At 44.7% G+C, this 23,573-nt stretch overlaps 1 protein-coding gene across 2 annotated transcripts in view; it reads left to right on the forward strand.

Annotated features, from left to right (window-relative positions):
• The window catches only part of LOC311011478 (E3 ubiquitin-protein ligase DTX4-like), a 33,945-nt gene extending 10,652 nt beyond the window's left edge, over positions 1 to 23,293 (forward strand). For both annotated transcript variants that reach the window (XM_084006437.1, XM_084006436.1), the window contains exons 3-12: positions 6,762 to 6,976; positions 8,480 to 9,381; positions 15,739 to 15,800; positions 15,951 to 16,112; positions 16,267 to 16,328; positions 17,335 to 17,501; positions 17,821 to 17,974; positions 18,674 to 18,763; positions 18,841 to 18,939; positions 19,190 to 23,293. In XM_084006437.1, the coding sequence (XP_083862563.1) occupies positions 6,762 to 6,976; positions 8,480 to 9,381; positions 15,739 to 15,800; positions 15,951 to 16,112; positions 16,267 to 16,328; positions 17,335 to 17,501; positions 17,821 to 17,974; positions 18,674 to 18,763; positions 18,841 to 18,939; positions 19,190 to 19,321 (2,045 nt within the window). In that variant the 3' untranslated portion in view covers positions 19,322 to 23,293. The remainder of the gene's footprint in view (positions 1 to 6,761; positions 6,977 to 8,479; positions 9,382 to 15,738; positions 15,801 to 15,950; positions 16,113 to 16,266; positions 16,329 to 17,334; positions 17,502 to 17,820; positions 17,975 to 18,673; positions 18,764 to 18,840; positions 18,940 to 19,189) is intronic.
• Positions 23,294 to 23,573: the final 280 nt, after the last annotated feature.

Raw genomic sequence — 23,573 nt, forward strand, 5'->3', positions numbered from 1 at the left:
ACGATAATATCACGATACACGATATCTGCGATATTCGATATATTGCAAGAAATTTCATCAACGATATATCACGATATGTGACTGAAAAAGAAAAAATATGCATAAAAAATAAATTCCAAAACTTCGTACAATGTACAAATGAATAAACACTGTCCAGCTGGACACATTAAAGTGCATGAACATTAATAACATGTCTTATGTAAACCAGGACAGTTCTTTCTGATACTGAAAAGTCAGTAGCAACTTGTTTTATGTAAACTTGGGCCCGTTTTAGTTTAACAATAGCTAAACAAGATAAGAATAACATCAGAATTAAATGAAATGCACATTTCAGTATGCAACCAATTATGTGCAGAGTTATGTTCACCCATCCAGTACCTGGGAAGTCGGGCCTCATGCCCACACGGCTCCGCGGATCCACACATGCGGACCCTCCGGCGGACGGTAAACACGCGCCGCCCGGAATCCTGCCCGTAAATAGGCAATCGAGCCCGGCCGAAAAGTGGGTCCGCATGCCCTCAATGCTGTGTGAAAAGCGCTTGAAGCTCACAACAGCACCGGCCAGCACACGGCCACGCTTACAATTACGCACCGCAAACCCCCAGTTCTGCTCCGTCCGGAGAACCGTAAACTCTAGCGCGCCGCTCGGAATCCTGCCCGTAAATAGGCAATCAAACTCATGCCCTCAAGGCTGTGTGAAACCCGCTGGGAGCTCAGACCGACCCCCGGGCAGCGGGCGGCCCCCGCGGATCCGCTCCGGAGAACCGTAAACTCTTAGACGCACCGACGGGAGTCTAAAAAAACCCGTAGACCCAAAATAGACCCCGATATTTGCCGTCAGTGTATCAATTTATTTATTGCGACAGAGAGCACAACAATATATTGCAATATCGATTTTTTTTCCCACCCCTAGTCGGCAATGTGAGGTATTACATTTAGACAGCGGTGTGTTAACATGTGAACAAAGTGCTGTAAATCCACAGTGTTGTGCAGGTTGTGGTTAAAGTCAGCAGAGAAGTGTGGAGAGTTTATAAAACGGTGTTCTAACAATGAAACAGGAACTAGAGATTGGTCTTCATGAACTGCTGCTGTGCAGACTGTTAGTTTTACATGTGAGTCCAAATGTACCCGCTGTTGTTTAGAAGTCAGAAAAAACTGTAAACACAACACAAACACGATTTACCCTATCGAGCACCCTCACACTCAAACCAGTCACATTGATCTCACACACACACACACACACACATATATATGGGATTGCCTGTGGCTGATGACTCTCATGTGATGGGGTTTAGAGGGGGGGATGAGATATGGACGGTACAGTTACAGGGCATTGACAGTGGTATCATGTCTTCTGTGACGTTTTAAAGTGAAACAAAATAACCCTGATGATGTCATCACAAACGTTTGAGTTGCACTATGGGAAATGGAGGACCATAGAAATCAAACTGAATTTCATTCAGGTGAATGTAGCAGGCGACCATGTGTCTGTGCCACGCAGCAGGCTGGAGGGAGAGGACAGACATGTTGGTGTGTGAGTGTCCCAGTGCTCCGTCTGTGAACTCAGTCACCACGAGCTTGTGCTCCACCTGTGTGTCTCGAGTCCACTAAATCAAAGGAAGAGAAAGTGCCGGCTCGGATGCTGCATTCTCTCACAGAGTCACTCAGTGAAACACCCTTCTGCACAAAGCATGACCCGACCCTGACATGTGCTCGCCCGCTGGTCAGTGTGTGTGTGTGTGTGTGTGTGTGTGTGTGATTCAGTGGTGGAGGAAAACAATAAAGACCAGATGGCCAGTCTCTTTCTCCACCTGCCCAGGCCTCTTGTCCTCTCCCTCTCATACGTTGGACTCTAATGTCTCTTCAAGCAGATTTCCCATCATTTTTGATCTTCACCACTCACAGCATCATTTTGTCCACCGTAAGGTGTTTGCACAACAAACGCAAAGTACATTTTCGCCTCTCTTTACTTACGTGGGATCATTTGTGTTTATTGGCGGGATCAGTTGTGTTTATTCACGTCACGAGCAGTAGTGTGTGTGTGTGTGTGTGTGTGTGTGTGTGTGTGTGTGTGTGTGTGTGTGTGTGTGTGTGTGTGTGTTCAGACCAGTTCATACATCTAGTGTGGACACACCCAGATGTGCTGCACTTCATATCAACTGTGAGTGACATATGAAAGCAGCAGCAGGCGTTGGGTTGATCCGGCTCTGGCAGACCAAACCTTAAGAAGAGGTGTGGACCTGATTACGGTTTTTGCTGCGTTGCTGCAGAGTTGCACCAATGATATAGTTTCACAGTCTCAATCTTCAGCAGTTCTATGACCATGTCTTTTTCTGAGCATGCATTCAGGTCCAACTGCTGTTACCTGTTTGTCTGCATCATGTATGCTCACTGTGTGCTGGCTAAGGGAGCCTAGTGTTGACACCATCCCATGTCAGAGCAGCCTCGGACATCAGTCTCGTGCTGTGTTGGGTCAGAAGGGCTTAAACAAAGCTTTTCTTGCACTATATTGGCAGCCGATGTTCAGAGACAAAGGCAGGTTGTTCTCTTATGTTGACACCTTGACTTTTTTTTTATTAAAATTGTATGATATATATTCCAACACATACAGAAACAACAGAACAGTACAAGGACACAATGATGATACTTCTACTTGATAAAGAGCACAGAGCTCACATCAAGCTTTGACTACACACTAAATACACACATACTAATTGACATTCTGGATGCACAACGCCCTATCCTATAATGGCTCACATTATTGCTTTTATTGTGAGCACAATGGTGAGGTTATGAAAGAGAAGAGAGAGAGAGAGGTTTAGAGTGGATACCTTGTTGTCTCTCCACCTCAGTTCAACTAAACTACTGTAAATGAAACTACGTCCAAGACCATCCAATACGCAACATCTGAGCACATCAGAGCAGCGTTTCATTGCTAATAATTGCCCCCCCCCCCAAAAAACAATACAAAACTTTATTTGCTCTGTTTCACTTATTCTCAATGCATATTTTTAATATAAGAAAAGGATTGTCTGCTGTTCAGACTAAGGACATGTTACCATTCATCCCGCTGTGCAGGATTTAAAGCCTCTTTGCATATCTGTCTGCTTCTTGCGGTAACACGTTGGGCCCTAGTTTCGTAGACCAGGCGCAGTCAGCTCTCAGCGCACCTGCGCCACGCCGACGGGGTGTGTCCGCCTGGACTTTGCAAGTTTCGTGCACCGCGCAGGCTCGCGCAGGCACACCTCCCGTCTCGCCCACCGGCGCAAGTGGGAAAGAGGGAGGAGAAGAAGGCGTGAGTGGGAGACGAGGAGGAGACGAGGCGTGGACTGGGATTAATACAGCCGATTCAGATCTTCACCAATCAAATGAGCTCCTCTCCTCACCTTTAATGCGTTAGGGGAGGTTCAGTGCAAGTTCCGTCACTTGACAACCCGATGACAGAAGCAGCGCCGCCGCTCCCACCATGCTCATCACGCGCTGTGCGTGCGTATCATAATAATAACAATGCCGATATTATAAAATAGAGAGAGAGAGAGGGAGATGTTTTGGTCCGAGAGGCTGAGTTTCCGTTACGCGTGCCATCCGCCTTTGATCTGACGTCAGATGTGACGGGACAATCTATATAGATATAAATTCACGTGTTGATTCAATGAGTTGCATTAAATAGTGTTTGTTGTGATTATTTATTGCATTTAAATGTGCCTGGAACTGTGGAAACCTGCCTGTGAGGTCTCGGTGACGTGTGCGCACTGCGCGCTGTCAGCCAAACTTCCACTCCGCCAGCTGTGATTCGCCTTGAATGAATGGACTTTATTTACGCCTTGCGCCGAAAGTAGACCCGGTTGGAGCTGGCGAGCTTTCAGCGCAGTCTCGGCGAGGCTTTTTGCCACGAAACTTCCGCTACGCCAAGCTGAATCTGTGACGCCTCCCCCTGCTGCGCCGCCACACCCATCTTGGCGCAGGCGATCCACCAAACTGCCAAACTGACCGTGTGCAAGGCTGCGCGGGTCGAAACTTGCATTACGCCGGCTCCGCCACCCTGCGCTGCCCTGCGCTGCGCCACGAAACTAGGGCCCATAATCTTCAAAGAGATGTCTCGGCATCTTCTTTTGAGGGATTCCTGCAGAAAATGAACACACACACACGTATATATATAAACGACTCAAAAAAAGTTTAGAAACGTTAATTCAGTCGATTATTCCTCCCCTTTAATTATACCAATTGGTATTGTATTTTATATTGTTGGAAAGCCTGATTAGTCACCTTTACAATGAGGTACAACTTGTAAGGATCATCCATTCATGAAATGAGCAACACAGCTAACCGTGACTGGCATACACCTGCCAGCACTTGCAAAAATGCACCTGCTCAAAATAAGAGTGAATACCAACAGAAGAATATTGCAGGGGATTTTGGCAATTTTATTTATCATTCTGATATATACATATACATATATATATATATATATATATATATATACACATATATATTAGGGATGAGCGAGTACAGCATTATCTGTATCTGTATCTGTATCTGTACTCGGAGTGGGCGGGGCCTAACCCGGAAGTGGGCGGGATTTAACCCGGAAGTGGGTCTGGTTGTCTTGAAATGAGCGAGGTTTTAACTGGTATGTTATTTTAAGCATGCAATTGATATGGGCTGATCAGAAATTGTTATTTATTGCTGATTAGAAAACTATTTACAGGACAGCATCAGCATTGAGCTTCAGATCAATGGTTTTGATCACGATAGCAAACGAACTATTTACAGAACAAGTTTTGCAACAATGAATACAACATATGCGGTTGCAATTATCAAGTAAAATGTAATGAACAAGAGTTTTCATACTCAACAATAACTTTTTTCTTTTAACTTGAATTTTTTTTATGATCAGTGTGATCTTTTTTTTTTATATATATATATTTTTGGTTTTTTTTTTTTTTTCCCCACACCAGGTGTGTGTGTGTGTGTGTGTGTGTGTAGCTTGATTTCCAATATTTATACCACTACCAGCTTTATTTTTTCACGAAATACAGCAAGAAAGTGTTAGAGCCAGGCAGCCAGATGACGGTTAAAAAAAGAAAAAGAAAAATCTCCGACAGGCAGAGACGCAACGCGAGTCGGCACCACGTCTGAACGAAGTACCAGAACTCTACTAGTTCATAAGTAAGTACCAACCTAAGTAATAACAAACCTGAAGCTGAAGAAAGAAACCCTAAACATTAACGGAAAACGACCCGCGAACCTGAGTGACTGAGGGAGAGACAGAGAGCTGTTCTGTGTGTGAGTGATCAGAGCGGACACAACAACACATCTGCGAGTGTGTAGGGGAGGGGCTGTAGCATATCACAGGACGCAGACACAGTCAGCTACCCAATGAGGATTTTTATTTAATCCGAGCACAGATATTGACTCGTATTACTCGTATAATACTCGTACTCGGCAAAAGTGCTTTATCCGTACCGGATACTCGTTTCAGCCGAGTATCCGGCTCAACTCTATTATATATATATGTATATATGTATATATGTATATATATATATGTATGTATGTATGTATGTGCCAAAATCCTTGCATTGACTGAATAGCCCGTCACCCTGGAGACCAAGGCAGTTTCTGGTTGGCTGGTTTAGGGACCCTCCTCCCAACTTCTGTCCCACTAGGAGTTAGTTATAAGTATTTTCAATGATGTATTCAGTTGTGCTCAGATTGTTTAGACGTGCCTCTTCGTCAGAGGAGCATTCAACTGGAAGTGAAAACTCAAGTATGTGAGATAAAGATCGATGTGGATGAAGTGCTGTTTTAAATCACCACAATGGCTGCTTGTCATGATACGATGCCATCAGAACGCGATTGAAAACCAATGTGTGTTTTTATTAAAAGCACTTTGAGCTTCTGTGCTCTATAGATCATTATTATAATGTGAAAATAGCTGCTGTGGTGGAAACACATTTCTACCGCTGCATGGTGTATGCATACCGTCATAATGCCAGCAGAACTTATTAACAGGCATACATTCAAGGTCAACAGGCACTTTTCAACACAGCCATTTGGACATATCAAGGCAAGGTAAACACAGGTGTAATGAATCACATTAACACCTTATTATTACAATTATTATTGTGTATGCTGCTCACCGGAAGACCATGAAACACTCAATAGAATGGGACCATAATTAGGTATGGTACCAAGTAAAAACTTCATGTCACGATTGTCCTGGTCAAAATAATTTAATTTCACGATATTATCCTGGTCATCATCAAAACATGCATGAACATCTTAAAATGGCACATACTGGTATCACTTTACATTTGGTTAAGAAAGGAATAATTGTATTGCGTCACAGATAAGACACACTTTTTAGTGTGTAAAACAATGATATAATCTTAAATAAGAGGATCATCAATCATAAGGTCTCGCTGCATAAATATAGGATTAATTAATCAAATATATATATAGTTATCTTTATACTGCAAAGTATCACACTAGAAGATCAGGTCTTATTACAGAGATGCTCTTCAGCAAAAGTCTGATATCGATATAAGAAGAAAATAGACAAATATACACTGAGTCCTGGCTCGCTCAAAGGGAGGAGTTTTGAATTGTTGATGAGAAGGAGCGTCATTCATTCTGGTGATTTTCAGTCGGTGTGCATGAGGCATGTGTGATACATCACCACCTAACCTGCTTTACTGATCTTCAGCCTGTTATTGAGACAAAGTAAATCACTCACACACATTTTTGTCGTTCTCTTTCAGGAACAATCCGTCCGGTGCGTCGGAGCTTCTACGACCCGGCCTCGGCCCCGGGTCAGGGCTGGCAGTGGGAGTGGGAGAACGATGCGGGGACGTGGACGGCCTACGACATGGAGGTGGCCATCGCCATCGAGAGCGCCCACATGAGGCAGCAGCCCTGCCTCGACCTGACGCCCCTCGGCTTCTGCTACCTCATTGACTTCCAGACCATGACACAGGTGTGTTCACACTCTTACATGGATGTCAGTGACAATATCAACTAAATATTTATATGATTGTAATTTGCTAGATGTGTGATATTTGGCTTTCAAGTGGCAGCATCCTGCTACTGTCATGAGCCCAAAATTACTGTTGGAGGGTACATTTTTGGTCCCTATTTTCTTTTTTCATGTTTTTGTGTCTTAAAGTCCCAGTCGGAAAGTCCGGCGGATGGAGGGCACTCTGTCAGATTTAGAATGTTTACAACTCTCCGCTCCTCCCCCACGACCACCGAGCTCCTTCCCCTCGACTCCGTGCCCTTTGAAATCCCTTAGATCACGCCTCCTTTAAAACGCGGGTCTGATGTTGACTCTGGTTTTATCACGGGCACCGTCGCAATCTTTCTTTTTTTTCCTTCTTTTCCTATTTTGTTTTCTTTTCCTTGGTTGTTTTCGACCTCCTTGTTTCGGTTTTTAATGAGGAATTGGAAGCTTGTTGCTACTTCCCTCGCCTCCCCCCTGATAATGGAACGACCCGAGGGGGGAGGGGCTCTGTGTGTGCACGAACACAGCATGCATGCTGATTGGACAGGCTGATCAACAGGCTCTACAAGCACGTAGAGGCACCGGATGATTTATGTAGTTCTATTGGAGCACAGTGTCGGCTTCAGTGAATATGATCAAAAAAATGTTGCCGACTGGGACTTTAATGAATAAAATGGATACATTTTTTTAATTGGTCCAGTATTGAGGGATACTGCTGTAACTGTCAGTCGCCGCAAGAGCAAATACCCAGCATCAACGCATCATTACGTCAACTAAAAGTGCTTGTTTCTGCCACTAACGGTGTCAGACAACGTCATGGAAAGAATTTTACTTCCCTTGATCTCGCTTGATTCGGTCTAGGGAGGCACCAGTACTGTGCTCATCTAGTTGTAAAACTACTCCGTTACCACTCAGGCAGCGTGACTTTACCCTCCCATCAGTGCAACGATAAGTTGATCAAGCTGAACAGATTCTAGTGAGTCTCCATCAGTTCATCAGCTGTGTCAGAAAACACAAAAACAGCATTTTTAAGTTGTCACGTTAAGAAGGTGGGGATTATCTGATGAAAATAAATATAAGCTGGGCAGATATCATGCAAATGTGTTACTTGGTGACATTCTGATTCATGATAATAAACATACATCACACTTCTGAATTTCTTCCCCTCTCTCCCTGCTGTTTTCCTCGGATTTCAATTCCCCCGATTCAACTCCCACATCATCAAATTTCATAATCCATCCCCTTCAGCCTAGCATCACAAACAGCGTGACGAGCAGACACATCTCCACACAAACAATCATAGACACACACAAGCAGACAGCGTCTCTACAGAACAGCATAGGAGCAGGTTCGTCTACGTCCAGTGGGAACCCATCGTTACTCAGTTAAAAAACATGGAACATTAGAGTCCAGGTTGACGTGACCCTTGAACTCATGAACAGTAATGCTGTAGAACTAATGCTGAGTTGTGTCCTGCAGGTGAACAGACAGAGTCAGAGGTGTCGGAGGCTCCAGAGACGTGCTGACATGGCGTATCCTCTAGTGTCCGGTCCTCTTCCTTTACCCAAAGGAGGTGGTGTAGGAGGAGGTGGAGGCCTTACAGGAGCCCTGCTGGGTGTTGGGGTGTCAGGGGCCAGCATGGGGATTGGAAGCTCTGCCCCCCCCAACGGAGGCTTACAGGCTACTGGACTGGGCCAGCCTTGTTCCTGCCAGCAGTGCATGCTGATCCTTAGTTTGAAAACCAATACAGGAGGAGCAGGGCCAGGAGGAGCAGGGATACAGACCTTAGGGAGACGCTCATTAACCATGCAGCGGCCCAAGAACTCACTATCCATTGCCTCTAAACCTCTGAGTCCAACTAAATCGGCCACTCTGGGGCGGGGCCAGCAGCAGAACTCAAACTCCAACTCCAACTACTATCAGACGCTGCCGCACGGCCTCGCCATCTCCAGGAACATCGCCTCGCCGAGGAGGAACGCCCAGCTCTTTGCTCAGTCGCTGGCTGCTCTTACCATCGGCACCTCCTCTCTGGGCATCTCCTTGTCTTCCAACAGACCGCCTCCGCCATCCCTCCCGCCTCCTCAGCCTCCATCAGCCAAACCCAACCTGATGCCTCCGTCCATCCCAGCCAAGCTCTCCTCATCTTCGGCCAATGAATCGGTGCCTACCGGCACATTGATCACCCCTGCCAAAAGTGTGACGACGCCCCCGTCTCCGGTGCCCTCTCCGCCATCGATGGTGATGAGGCCTCAGCGCACACCGTCGTCCGCGGCAACATTGTGCCACGCCCCGTTGCCACAGAGATCAAGCCTAGCTGGGCTGAGCAGGCCGGCGTTACAGAGGATTGCCATGGCCCAGTCCAGAGCACTCATAGCATCAGGGTGAGTAAATCCAACATACAAACTAGACCACTGTCTGTGGAAGTACACCCACAACACCAATCCATCCAATCAGGCAGCTCCATTATTTCTAGATTTTTATATCACTCAGTGGTGTTCATGGCATATTAAAGTAAGGCGGCAACCTCTGGTTCTGAAAATAAAGCCAAAGCTGAAGTTCCTTAAACTTGCATTATCTCTACTGGCCATCAGGGGGCGACTCCTCTGGTTGTAAAAAGAAGTCTGATTACATGGAAGTCTATGAGAAAATGAAAAAATAGATTTTATGGTCTCAATCTCTAGTTTTAATTCTTCAATACTGCATGATGTTCATTTAAAGTTTCCGTTCACACTTAATTGTAAAGTTGACCGTACATGTGGAAGGTAACAGACAGAAGCAGACAGGAACACCTGCATGAGGCTCAGTAATGTGATGCTGTGGACGCTACATGAGTAAGATCTGAAGTAACACAATAACACAAACTAACCAATCAAGACAACTGTAGACCAGCAACCCCCGAGATCTGCACGGTAACATTACTGTTTCTGTGAATGGAGTTATGTGGCTTCAGTTAATGTTGACATTCTCATTATTTATGACCTCATTGATAAGCCTACTTTGGTAACCTACGGCACAGGTTTTTGCTAACAGCTGAGTCGGCGTTTCCATATGAAAAACCTGTAAAAGAACACAGATGACCTTTAAAGGTGTTTTGTATGGACGTGGTCTGAGAAAGATGAATGTGATGATGACTCCGGGGCTGAAACGTTGATCATAGTTTTATCTTTATTGTCATATGAATGACCACGATTAGAGCCGCAGGATCATAAAAACCTGCTTCCTGTTGCTCAATTCAGAATTAGAGTCAACAACAGTTGGGTCTAAATCTAAATATAGACCAACATTGTGTGACACTTTTTTTAATTTTGCAGATCAGAACAAGATGCAAATAATAATATGGTGGGTTGACTGAGTGTTGTTGCAGCATTAGACGCTGAAGTTGAACATTTATTTGCACCTCACATTAACATCTCGACATCCAGATTGTCTCATACAGTATATTTCCTAATATGCAACATTTATTAAGTCTGTACAGACATGTAATGAGAAATGCATGTTCAAGCACGTAAACCCATGCTCAGTATGCACACACACACACACACACACACACACACACACTTCCATACGACCGTTGTAACTGAAGGTTGTTATGCTTGTGAGTGATGACATCACAGAGGTGTGACTTTCATTCACATTCACTCCTGTGAAGTGATTGTTGGCAGAGCCTGACTGATATTTCTAACACATCTGAGTTATGAATAATAGATATTTACAACACAAAGGTTAAGACTGAATGGATAAAACTGATGGAATCAATGGAAAGTGCCTCTCATGTCTCTGACATCCCTGCATTTAACTATAAGCTGCAACTAAACAGTCCCATCTTTCTGAGCTCTGCTGTTTCACGATAGAGACTACCTCTGGTGGCGGCCGCTGGTCACTACAACACATCGCATCAAGACAGCGTCATAGAATGTGCAGGGTCTGGATCAGTTAGCATACGCAATGAAAGTGAATAACAACAACATTAACAAAAACAAAAAACAAAAATAGCCAGAACTTGCGCATACATCATTCGTCCCTGTGGGCTAAGCCTCGGATCTCCCATAATCCTAGATCCGCCCCTGCCAGTGACGTTTTCCAACTTTCCATGATGTCATGCAGCACGTTTCCTGTGAAGAAGCTGGACAGGGAGTGGTGCTTTTCAATTTTTAGTTTGGAGCCAAACATGGGATCCTTGCCAACAATCACTGTCAAACTGAAAGCGAGGTCACATGGTTTTGAGATGTAGATTTCTTTTGGACGTTCCCGTCCCCCTCCTCTCCCGTCGCGTCTCAGCAGTCTGGCCCCTCAGAGCCTCATTGTTGGTCTCCACGGTAACCTTTGTTGGGTTCCCCATGCCTGGGCCGCATTAGCAGCACAATGCTGGGCCTCTGCTGGTTTCTCTTCTTTCTACTCGTCTCCTCCCCCTCTCTCTCTCTTACTCTCTCTCTCTCTCTTACTCTCTCTCTCTCTCTCTCTCTCTCTCTCTCTCTCTGTCTATGTATGTATGTATGTATGTGTATATATATATATATATATATAAAACCATTTGCTCCACTGTATTTCTCTGTATATTCACGAGTTCTCACTGTTTTCATCTCTGGCTGTACTTCCTGTAGAGTTTTGGTTTATTTCAAACATTAATCTCCCAGTTAGTGAAGCCCTAGAGAAAGTCTAAGTCCCGCCCCTTCTGGTGGACCGCCATAGGACCTTATTTTGGCAAAAATATGTATGGTAGTCCAATGTTGATCCTGTTTAATTGTAACATATACACGTGTGTGTGTGTGTAGACAGTCTCAGACAGTGGCCAAGCCCAGGGAAAGGGGTGGGGGGGTACAAGACAAAGAAACAAGTCAGCAAACTGTCAAAGATTGATCACACAGTGGTGCAAGAAATCAGGCCAACACCAGAGAGGGAGAGGGACACACACACACACACACACACACACACACACACAGCGATGCCTGCCTGAGAAGGCGTTTAACAAATGCACACATTGTCCTTCTCGCTCACACACAGTAAATATTGACATCGTAAGGGGAGACCCAGTGAAGGATGTCTGCTCTCTATCTCCATTGGGGGGGGGGGGGGTTCTAGCAGCGAGACAAAGGGCATGCATGAGTGGGGGGAGACACAAACAGCGTACTGACGAACAGCAAAATGTTACCTTGAAACCCTCTTCATCTGTCTGGTGTCTTTGCTTTGAGGCTGCTATCAGCTTTCCTTTAATAATGAATATGATGTGTTTAATATGCAACATTCATGAGGAGACCATGAGGACGACATCGCGGTGGACAGGTGTAGCTGTGATTCTGATACATATTTAATCAACATTAAGGGAAATGGAAGTGTGGCATGCTGCATGATCACTTCCCTTTGTCTCCACTGAGCAGACGGTGAGATTGCGTTGCTCTTTATTGACGTTGTTAGCAACAATAGAAGATGAAGAACAGGAAGAAACAGTTAACCTCAAGGAGCAATGACCGACAGAAGACAGGCAGCTGGATCAGACAGACATCTGTGCTGACTGCTGCTCTTCTCCCTCACTTCACAATCAGCTCACTATTTGTTCATCCAAGGAATTTGACAGATTTTTTTCTTTTCTTTTTTTGCATCTCTCAGAATTAACTTAAATAGGAAAAAAAATCGGGAAGTTCAGTAAGTTGAACTGGATAATTATATCCACTATTTACATGTAAATACATAGTTTACATTACAAACCACAGCCACTGTGAGCCGGCGTAGTGGTTTTGAACATTTTCTTCGCTGGGCTCCTCGAGTCTATTCATTCAAAGAAGTGCACGACAAAAGAAGCTCCCAGCTTGCATTTCAAACGTATAGTTAGGAAACGTCCCACAAACGTGTCGGCCACTCTCTGTCACAGCAGATTATTTTTCAGTAAAGCAGAGGAAGTTTCCTTGAGTCGTCAGGAGAAGTGTGTGTGTCCATGAGAGTGTGTGATAATATGTGTGGGAGTGTGTTATTGTCTGGTCTCTAAACCAGCTGATGTCCATCTGGGTCCCGGGGGAGTAGCAGGGGACGGAGGGAGACAAAGCTGAGGGAGTGTGTGATCATGAGGGAAGCGGGCAGAGGGTTGGAGGGCGGGTTGAGGTCGCAGGGGGTCAAGAGACTGGAGTCCCATTCAACGGGGTCTTCCTCTTTCTTCTTCTTCTTCTTCTTCTTTTGGGCAGCTCTCTCGTTTAGTAGAGTTAGTAGAGAAATAAAAATGGAGACTTTCTTTAAAGAAATACTGGACTTATCATGCAAGAAAGAGCCAACTCACATTTGAACCTTCCAATTGCATATAGATTTTTTTATCAAGGAGGACTTCATGATTATCTTTGTTGGTTTTCACTGAAAAGGCTCTAGTATCCAAATCATTCCTTTGAGAAATCAAACGTCACTGTGATAACTGGCAGAATAAATGGGAGGACTTTGGGCTGGAAAGTGTGTTAATGAGCTGCATGAAGCATGAGATGCATGAGATATTGATACATAGTGTGTGTGTGATCACTGTTGATCTAATAAAGGTGTTTCCCATCCGTCATCAGCCTATTTATAACAGAGGAGGCTGTCTTATGTCGTCATGAGTAAATCTTTGTGGCACATGTAAGATCTTAACCCACTGTGAGTGCGTACGCCAGCAGAGCGCCACACTCGCTAATCTGATCAACCTCGATGGAAAGTTGCTGTGATGGAGATGCAATGGCTCCAGTTGCATCACGGGCTGGTACCTCCTCTAAACCCAGAGTGTCTATTAACAGGAATTCTACATCTATGACTTAGTTAAATAGCAAATTATACGATTGGTCTCTGTTGATTACCCCGCACTCTGTATGTCAACTGTTCTTCTACTCACTCATTCTCTGTGAAATAACACGATTCTCTCATTCACACACACACACACACACACACACACACACACACACGCACTGAGTGGGTCAGTGAAAGCAGCTTAATGCAGTGACAGAAAGCCTGTTAAAGCTAAACCAACAACAGGAAACAACAGATCATCCTGCCGGCTGTGAGTCATTGGGTTTCAGTGCAGAGGAGATTGTAGTGAATGTTGCCAGTTTACGTGGACCTGAACCGGCTCATACATACACAGATACACTATATTGCCAAAAGTATTCAATCACCCATCCAAATAATATAAATCAGGTGTTCCAATCACTTCCATGGCCACAGGTGTATAAAAGCAAGCATGCAGACTGTTTCTACAAACATTTATGAAAGAATGGGTCGCTCTCAGGAGCTCAGTGAATTCCAGCGTAGTACTGTGATAGGATGCCACCTGTGCAACAAGTCCAGTCGTGAAATGTCCTCACTCCTAAATATTCCAGTCAACTGTTAGTGGGATTAGAACAAAGTGGACGTGATTGGGAACGACAGCAACTCAGCCAAGAAGTGGTAGACCACGTAAAATGATGGAGCGGGTCAGCGGATGCAATCCATACATCAGCAAGTGCAATGCAAAGCATCGTTTGCAGTGGTGTAAAGCACGCCGCCACTGGACTCTAGAGCAGTGGAGACGTTCTCTGGAGGGACCAATCACGCTTCTCCATCTGGCAATCTGATGGACGAGTCTGGGTTTGGCGGTTGCCAGGACAACGGTACTTGTCTGACTGCATTGTGCCGTGTAAAGTTTGGTGGAGGGGGATTATGGTGTGGGGGTGTTTTTCAGGAGCTGGGCTTGGCCCCTTAGTTCCAGTAAAAGGAACTCCTAAACCTTGTGGAAAGCCTTCCAGAAGAGTTGAAGCTGTTATAGCTGCAAAGGGTGGACCGACGTCATATTAAACCCTATGGATTAAGAATGGGATGCCACTTAAGTTCATATGCGAGTCGATATAGTGTCATTAATGCGAGTCATTCTATAAGTCCATCCATCCATTGTCTACCGCTTATCCTGTATTCAGGGTCGTGGGGGGGCTGGAGCCGATCCCAGCTGTCATTGGGCGAAGGCAGGGTTCACCTGGACAGGACACCAGTCTATCACAGGGCCGACATGTAGAGACAAACAACCATTCATACTCACATTCACACCTACGGGACATTTAGAGTCACCAATTAACCCATTCTATAAGTCCCTTTTCTAAATCTGCATGAACCAGTCTTCACATGGACATAAATAAGGTCCACCACACTAAACCTAAATACACCCATTTTAAAGCTGGTTGATGTCCTTTGACAAGTATATAAGAGGCTATTTTTTAAATGGAGTCTTTTTTTCTTTTTTTTTCAATACCGGGTGGGAATAACATCATTTAACAACGCCCTGCCCTTTCTTTAAGAGCAGTCTGAACTGACCCCTGAACAGCTGTTGTGCAGCTGTCAGCTGAGTATTTAGTCCTCAGACACAACACGTTAATGTTTTTCTAAATACAGATCACTATCATTAATTGACTGTCCAGTCACTTGGATGCTGACGGGCTTTGTGACGAGGCAGGTAATCCTCGGCGAGCAGCTGGATGACGTGCATGTCTTTGTGGATTAGCCTCATAAACACGAGGCAGCTGAGCTTCATTCATTCACACGCTGCTGCGTGAGCAGAGGGATTCATAACGCTTGTGTGTCAATCTTTCACTTCTCAAACGTTTGACGGGATACCAGTTCATTATCTGACTGCATTCGCTTGACGTGACCTCGTGTAAAAATGACTGTCATCAGTTTTTCAAAGTGAGTGTTTCCAGCAGCTCATGTCTGTGAACGTGTATAAATACACGATGGAAGTAAACGGTGTGTGTGTTCTCTTGCAGCGTGCCCACCGTCCCAGTGAAGAACCTCAACGGGTCCAGTCCTGTTCACCCTGCCCTGGCCGGTAAGCCACGCCCCCTCACTCACCACGCTGCTGCTGGAGACGGACAGAAGACATTTGACATTTTCATTCCTTTCTTTGGGCAATTTCACAAGAAAGCAGACAGGACGACACCTTTTCTCCCTCTTCTAACCAGAGTCCATCTGTTTTCAGGGATCACAGGTATCCTGATGAGTGCTGCCGCTCTGCCCGTCTGTCTGACGAGACCACCTAAACTGGTCCTGCATCCTCCGCCTGTCAGCAAGAGCGACATCAAACCAGTGCCAAGCTTCGGCCACTGCTGCAGGAAAACGACCAAGAAACAGGCTCGCAAGGGTGAGCGTGAACAAGTATACCTGCACCGATACAGGTCTAAATATCAGAGACTAGACCAGACTAATATCGGTGAATCGGTCCGGTCCTGGTTAGAGAGAGTGAGACAGATCATTCACCAACTTTGACTTTGTCTTGCTCTCCTTCCTGTCTGCAGGTAGAACTCCGGACGAGGTGGTGAAGAAGTACCTGCAGAAAGTGAAAAGTCCCCCAGAGGAGGTATGAACAGACTTTCATGTGATGCATGATGTGGGTTTCACACAGGCTTGGGCAGTGTTACGGTTTTATGGTCTGCGATACAGACATGTGCATCACCTGCTGTTGTATTGATGTGTTGTAGTGACCAGCAGACTCCACCAGAGGTCATCTCGATCGTGTAACAGGCAGCTGAGCTCAGAAAGATCGAAAAAGCCCAGAGTTGGGATGTGAATTTAGCTTTAGAAATAAATGTAAATTGAGGTGCCATACAGAGTCACTGTCCTTCTCCTCCACTGACACAGTGGGCTTTGTCGTTGCATTTTGAAGGGTTGTATCCATCCAGTTGTAAATGTCTTATTTTATTTATTTGCCACATTTTGATCAGGATTGGTTGCAGCCAGCAATCAGCTGGTATTCCTTTAAATAGTTTGATAGGTGTTCTCTAAAAGCTGATCAGAGTGATTGGATCACACATCGATGCTGAAATGAAACGTTTTCACTACTGAAATAGTTGAATGCTCACTGAGCACTACGGCGAGCTCCATGGCTCCGAGCCCAGGGTTCTGTAATCGGGCCGGGTTCAAATCATCGTTTCTTTGATTAAAATCCATCTTCATTTGAATGTTCCCATATCGATTAATAAAATCCCAGGATCGATCTTTTAATGTAGTGTAATTAACGGCACACCGCTTCATCCAGCGTCTCTCCTCTCTGTTTCACTGAGGGGCGGGGCTTAGACACACACACACACACACAGGTCGATAGTCGTGTCGAAGTCATGACACGTTTCAACATACGACTTTTCAACAAGAATGAGTGGACCCTCTAGAATCCGTGATGAGCATCTACAAACAGAATCTCACATCAGAAAGGTTCAGAAATGAACTGATTCATTTACATTTACATTTCAGGCATTTTGTCCAAAGCGACTTACAATAAGTCAGTTCATTCACAACTGAAAGTGAAACTTGAATAGCGGCGAGCTGATCCACAGATCAGACAATAACGGCTTTTCTTTCTCTTCCAGGACTGTACCATCTGCATGGAGCCGTTGGGGGGTCCGTCTGGATATAAGGGTCCGGGGGTGGGGCCCGTGTCTCGGGCGGAGTCGGTTGGGCGACTGGCACAGTGTGGCCACCAGTACCACTTCCAGTGTCTGGTGGCCATGTATAATAACGGCAACAAGGACGGCAGGTGGGTCAGACATGGAGACACGTTACTGTCCTGCAAATCTGTCATTCAAGGTTCAACATTCAGGGTTTATTGTCATAATATTATGCACAGTAAAGAAACGTGTTGTACAATGAAATTGTTCTTTTACTGTCCACATAACGCCAACAATATCACATCTAAGTATTAAAATAGATAGATAGATGAATAGTATAAAACAAAGTCATTTAAAAGGCAGCAAGTAAAAATGACAATAATAATAATAACAGTGCCAATCTAACTTTAAACAGTGCCATGTGCAAACGGCAGTGCAGTGTAAACGTAACGTGTGGTGTCTCCTCAGTCTCCAGTGTCCCACCTGTAAAACCATCTACGGCGTTAAAACGGGCAACCAGCCGGCGGGGAAGATGGAGTACCACGTCATCCCTCACTCCCTCCCGGGACACCCTGACTGCAAAACCATCCGCATCATCTACAACATCCCGCCCGGCCTCCAGGTACTCCCCACCGACACACGGGAGGGACAGCCAGACCACGACTTTGATAAAAACGTGCATTAGATTTAAATACTAGGCTATGTCTTATTGTCATTTTAAAACATGTCATTAAAATGACAGCACTATGACAGAATATTTACAACCCTGTTGGTCAAAATGACTGACAACCTTCTTTATTTTACCCACTCATCAACAGCACACACATAAAGTCCATGTTTATTCAGCATCCTGGGGTGTTATTATTACAGGATATTGAACCCCGTCGTACGGCTGTCGCCAAACGCCGTGAACACACTAACGTACGTCATCGTTGTCAATGGCGACTGCTCATTTTTTCAGTCACGTGACCCGATTTTTGATTTTTGAATAATGTCCCCCAAGCAAACAGCTGACATTCCTCTGTGTCTCGTTGTCGGTGAAATGATTCAGGAGGGGCATTTTGAAGATGATGTCAGGGCAGTTACATGGCGTCGCTATGGCGATCAGCTGAGATCACACCTACACCGAGGAGTTACGAACTGGAGAGGAAATGAATCCAAAAAAAACACCCTGTGGAATATTCATTTTCATTAGCTCAGTATTTTTCAGAATAAGGGCAAAATCAATGCAGTATTCTGTGCATGTGAATGTGTGCTGGTTCTATTCCCATATGAGGTGTTCCATAGTCAGTTAGGTTGATCAGCTTCATCTGCTCCTCAGGGACCAGAGCATCCGAACCCAGGGAAGCCCTTCACTGCCAGAGGCTTCCCCCGACACTGCTACCTCCCAGACAGCGAGCGAGGACGCAAGGTAAGCCCCGCCCCCGTCCTGCTGCACCCGTCCACCCTGAGACCGCTCTGAAATAAACCCGTCCTTCCCCGTCCCAGGTACTGAGGCTGCTCCTGGTAGCGTGGGACCGCAGGCTGATCTTCTCCGTCGGGACTTCGAGTACGACCGGGGAGTCTGACACCGTCATCTGGAACGAGGTACAAACACAGTAGCACGGTGTCTTTGTGCTGGAGGGACTTCTGTTCATATACAAAGAGCTAAGCGGGTCTCAGAGGAGCAGCTCGTCACTTAAAGGTCCATCTTAAAGGTTCCTGAGCCAGGGCAGCCATCGTTGTTGCTAACCCCCTTCAAGTATCGGACCCGATGCTGGTATTGGTGCATCCCCAGATGTTTGTACACCACATTCCTTGTCTCCACAACAAAACATGCTTCTCCCTCTCTTTGAAGGTCCACCATAAGACAGAGTTTGGCTCCAACCTGACGGGCCATGGCTTCCCCGACCCTGGACACCTGGACAACGTCCTGGAGGAGCTCCGAGCTCAGGGCATCACAGAGGACGACGGACTGATGGAAAAGTGAACGGACAAGCGAGCGGGGCAGCGGAGAGGAGGAGTGTTGAAAATACCAGAAGGAGGAGGAGAATGAGGAGGTCCTGGAGAGACGCTCTCTGCCAGCACTTAACTGGGCAACGTTTCAGGTTACAGAGGACGTTGATTCTGTTCTGCACAGGGAACCACGTTTGAAGATTTGAGTCACTGATGGGTTCGCCGGTCAACGCGAATCTGTCCAAACTTTTCTCACAAGAAAGCACATCCCACAAGTTTGAGGAAGCTGCAGCACAGAAAGAAAAGCATTGCAGGAAGATGGCGCTCATGGTTTCAGCGAGTAGACAGACAGGTACTAAATGTAAGAATGAATCGGTACTAACATTCAGGGCAAAAACAAGTTCACTTTACTGAGAGAGGAACAAGGAAAAGAAGGTCACTGGGAGAGAAAAGACAAAGAGAGAAAGAAGTTGGAGCGGTGGGGGAGGGGCGGCAGGACTAATGTAGCAGGAAGAGCCAAAGATGGTGTATGGATGTAGCGTAGGGTAGCAGGAGAGTCTCATTAACTTGTGTGCTACTTAGTGGCTGTCATCAATAACAAGGAAACCAAGAGAGATGAAGGACAGACAGATGGACAGACAGACAGACAGACAGACAGACAGACCATGTGCTTGCTTTGTTCCTGTGTGGGTGAAGTTGTGTGCTGTGGTTCCCTCTTGTGGTGGTACTGGTGAACTACACCTCAGCCTGCAAGCTGCTGGAGCGAATCAAAACGTCACTACGAGTTATATTTTTATCATTGTTTCTATAATCTTCAGTTAACGTCATTCCACGCTTTACCTCCTACTTTTGACTTGATGGGTTCTATGACCTGTATGTTTCTGATTGTGTGTAAAATGACAAAAGACCAAACTATTTGGAGTCTTACTATTGAGCCACTGTGCTACTGGTTCACCGTAGATACACAGGTACTGGTATGCTGATATAGCTCTATTTTTGTCTCTTTTGACGGTTGGAGCATTTTGAAGTGCCGAGGTTTGGCTCCGAGGCTGAACGATGTGTTCACACCAAAGGCAGATTGATCGCAGCATCATTCATGTTTATTTGCATCACTTGGTGACACCAATGAGGCTGACACCCATCATAGCTGAAATAACCACTATTGCTGGCACTAAGGTGAATTTCTCCAAGCTATACTCACTGGATCCAGCAACACATGGATGCTGAAATATCTCCATGGTGATTAGTAACTTCACTTCACTTCACTTTAAAAATGCTTGTTTTCTGAATGGAGTCTGGGTGTTGGGTGCTAGGCTACGCTAACATTGTAGCTGCTCCATCAACACTCTAATTAAGGTCATCTAGACATGAATACGGCAGCAACCTTGTTTGTACCATAGACAGTCAAATTTCTCACTCAAGTTGAAATATTAAGGTTTTGCCCAATTTGCGTTGCGTCATTCAAATGTGCATCTTTGTATGCAATAGTGCCATGAGGAAGTTTCCCTTGGTGTGAACACAAGTGTTTAGTTGTAGTTGAATGAGCTTCAGTGTCTGGAGAGAAAGGAGGGCCGGAGAGGGTTGGAGAGGAGTTGAGGCAGAGCTCATATTCATAATTACATTCACATACATTTATATTGGTCAATCTGACTATTTGAAAGACACTGGGATGGTTGATGACAAATGAAGATCCCCAATAGATGAAAAAACACGACTCAACAGGCATCTATTAAAGGCCCCATATATGAGCTTTCACTTGCAACGTCCACAAAATCAGTTTTCAACCAACTGTAGGAAACAAATCATCATCACAGCTGACCTTCGCCGGGCGTAACGATCTCTACCAATAAGACCAGTCGTTAGTTCCTTCTGTGGATTTGTCCATTTGAACAGAATTCCAATGCGTCCTGGAAAACACATGGAAGATGAGAGGGAAAAAAGTCCTGGAAAATCATTTCAGCATTCTCCAATGTTGGGATGGGACGATATATGGTTTAATCAACACAACAAGTTGATTGTGAATTCAGGATTATCGTAAAGATTCATAAATATCGTTACAAGTGACTTGAGAAGGCGGTCTGGCAGAGAAGTGAAAAATAGAGCCTGGTTTGATACAAAAACACATTTTCTTAAATGTATTCATACTTTATTTATGCAGGCAGACCTTATGATTTATGTGTGTTTATTAACACATTGTAAAGTGATACCAGAGTTTCCTGAGGATTATCAGGATAATATTGTGAATTGCAATAATTTTGGCAGGATAATCGTGACATTACATTTTCATATCGTCCCATGCTTACTCCAATGTATGACCGAGTTATCTTCCTAATGCCATATTAATGTTCATTAGGTAGTTTGTTATGGTATATTAAATATGTTCTAATGTTGTGGAGGCGCCGCAAACACATCACAAGCTCACGTCACCTCATCGCACACGCAGATTACTGATTGGCAGGAAGTTGGTGAAAACAAAGATGGAGTATTGGTCTGTCTGCTGGACTGACAAACACATTTAGCTGCAATAAAAGTGATTAAAATGAGGTGAATTAAGAGAAAACTTGATGTTATTAGATAAAACAGATGTTGAAAAGGGGTATTAAATCAAAATATATGTTGCAATAAAAAATTGCAATAAGATGATGAATTAAGAATGGTGATAATATCGTATCATGGGGTTTCTGGTGATTCCCATCCGTACAAAATAAAAGCATCATTTTGCAGCTGCACCAGAGGAGCTTTGGAAAAAAGACAAATTGCAACCGGGCAGCAAACTCAGGTTCTGAAAAGTAAGATAAAAGAGTAGACCATACAGCAGGGGATGCTTTAGGGCGGGGCTACTTGGTGATTGACACAAGCCTCGCTGCCACGCCCCCCAATGCTAATTAGATGACTTTAACGCTGAGCTGTAAAGTTGACCTTAATTGTGGAAGCTAACTTTATGCAGTAAGGTTGATTGATTGATTGTGGTGACGCTCTCCCGCTTCATCAGATCCACCCGTCGCTCCTCCGCAGTCCAAATAGGGTCACTTCCTTCACTGGTTGAAAACCATCAAGAAATGAAAAAAAATCGAAATGCCAAACTTGTCACATCACAACGACGACTCCGTCCACTCCGTCTACACAGCCTCTGATTGTAGCGTAAATTCAATGTGGGACCTTTAATCTTTGACCATCACACCTGAACAAGTCTCCTCACCTCTACCTCCCGATCACTGCCCAGTCTTTGAGTTGGTCAGTAAATGACCTGTTACCACTATGTGTGTGTGTGAGTGTGAGTGTGAGTGTGAGTGTGTGTGTGTGTGTGTGTGTGTGTGTGTGTGTGTACTGTGTACTGTGTACTGTGTACTGTGTATACTACCAACATGCCCCCAGTTTAAGGGTATTATTTCGGTACTCCGTGGGAATCACATCATCCTCTAACTCCGATAGCGCTGGTGATGGATGATGTACTCCCTCCCTTCTTTATTATGTTATTTCAATATGAAATGTAGTTACACCTTTATTTTTAATAGCATTTCTCTTACACTATAATAGAGTAAACTGCCTTTTTTCATTTTGTATGTTGACGATGTATTAATTATGCCCCTTTTCATTTGTTAAAATTGGTTTACAAAGACAGTATTGTCTTTTTCTTTCTTTTCATTGTGTACAGAGAGTTAAGCTGATTTGTGTCATCTTTTCTTTGGAAAAGGAATTTGACAGTAGACTTTTATTTGAGTGTTGAAATGTATGAATTTTAATAGCAAGTCAAACCCGTATATACTCGTTCTTCTGTGAGGTAAAGATTACTTTATGTTCTACATATCATCTGTCCGGCTGCTCTGCACCAAGTCTTCACCTGCCGACCGGAGCTCTCTGGAAGGTTTGTAGCGGACATGTTCGTGGACATATGGTCTTACTCTGATGTCCACCCCTCTTTTAGCAGCAGAATGTTTCAAGTGCAGGTGGCATGATGGAGATGAATATTTTAAACATTGTAAAATATAATAAAATCACAAATTCATCCTGTGTTGTGGCTGTTTTCTTGCTCTGTTGGTCCAAATATGGCACAAAGTGTTTTTATTGTGAAAATGTCATCGGGAAATCATTTCTTGGACAAGTGAAAACGTTTTTAACTCTTTTTTCATTTGACTTGATGGATTGAGTCTGATTTTAAAGTGATAAATGACTAGTAGCTACTATTTACTGCCTGGACACCAAAGTTCCAGACCCAACAGTCCCTGGCACTGAAAGTGTAGCGGACCTGTTGTTTTCAGAGATTATAATTCTTTTTCTGAACAATA

Source organism: Eutrigla gurnardus (assembly GCF_963514095.1).
Source record: "Eutrigla gurnardus genome assembly, chromosome: 3".
In the NCBI taxonomy this organism is placed as follows: domain Eukaryota; kingdom Metazoa; phylum Chordata; class Actinopteri; order Perciformes; family Triglidae; genus Eutrigla; species Eutrigla gurnardus.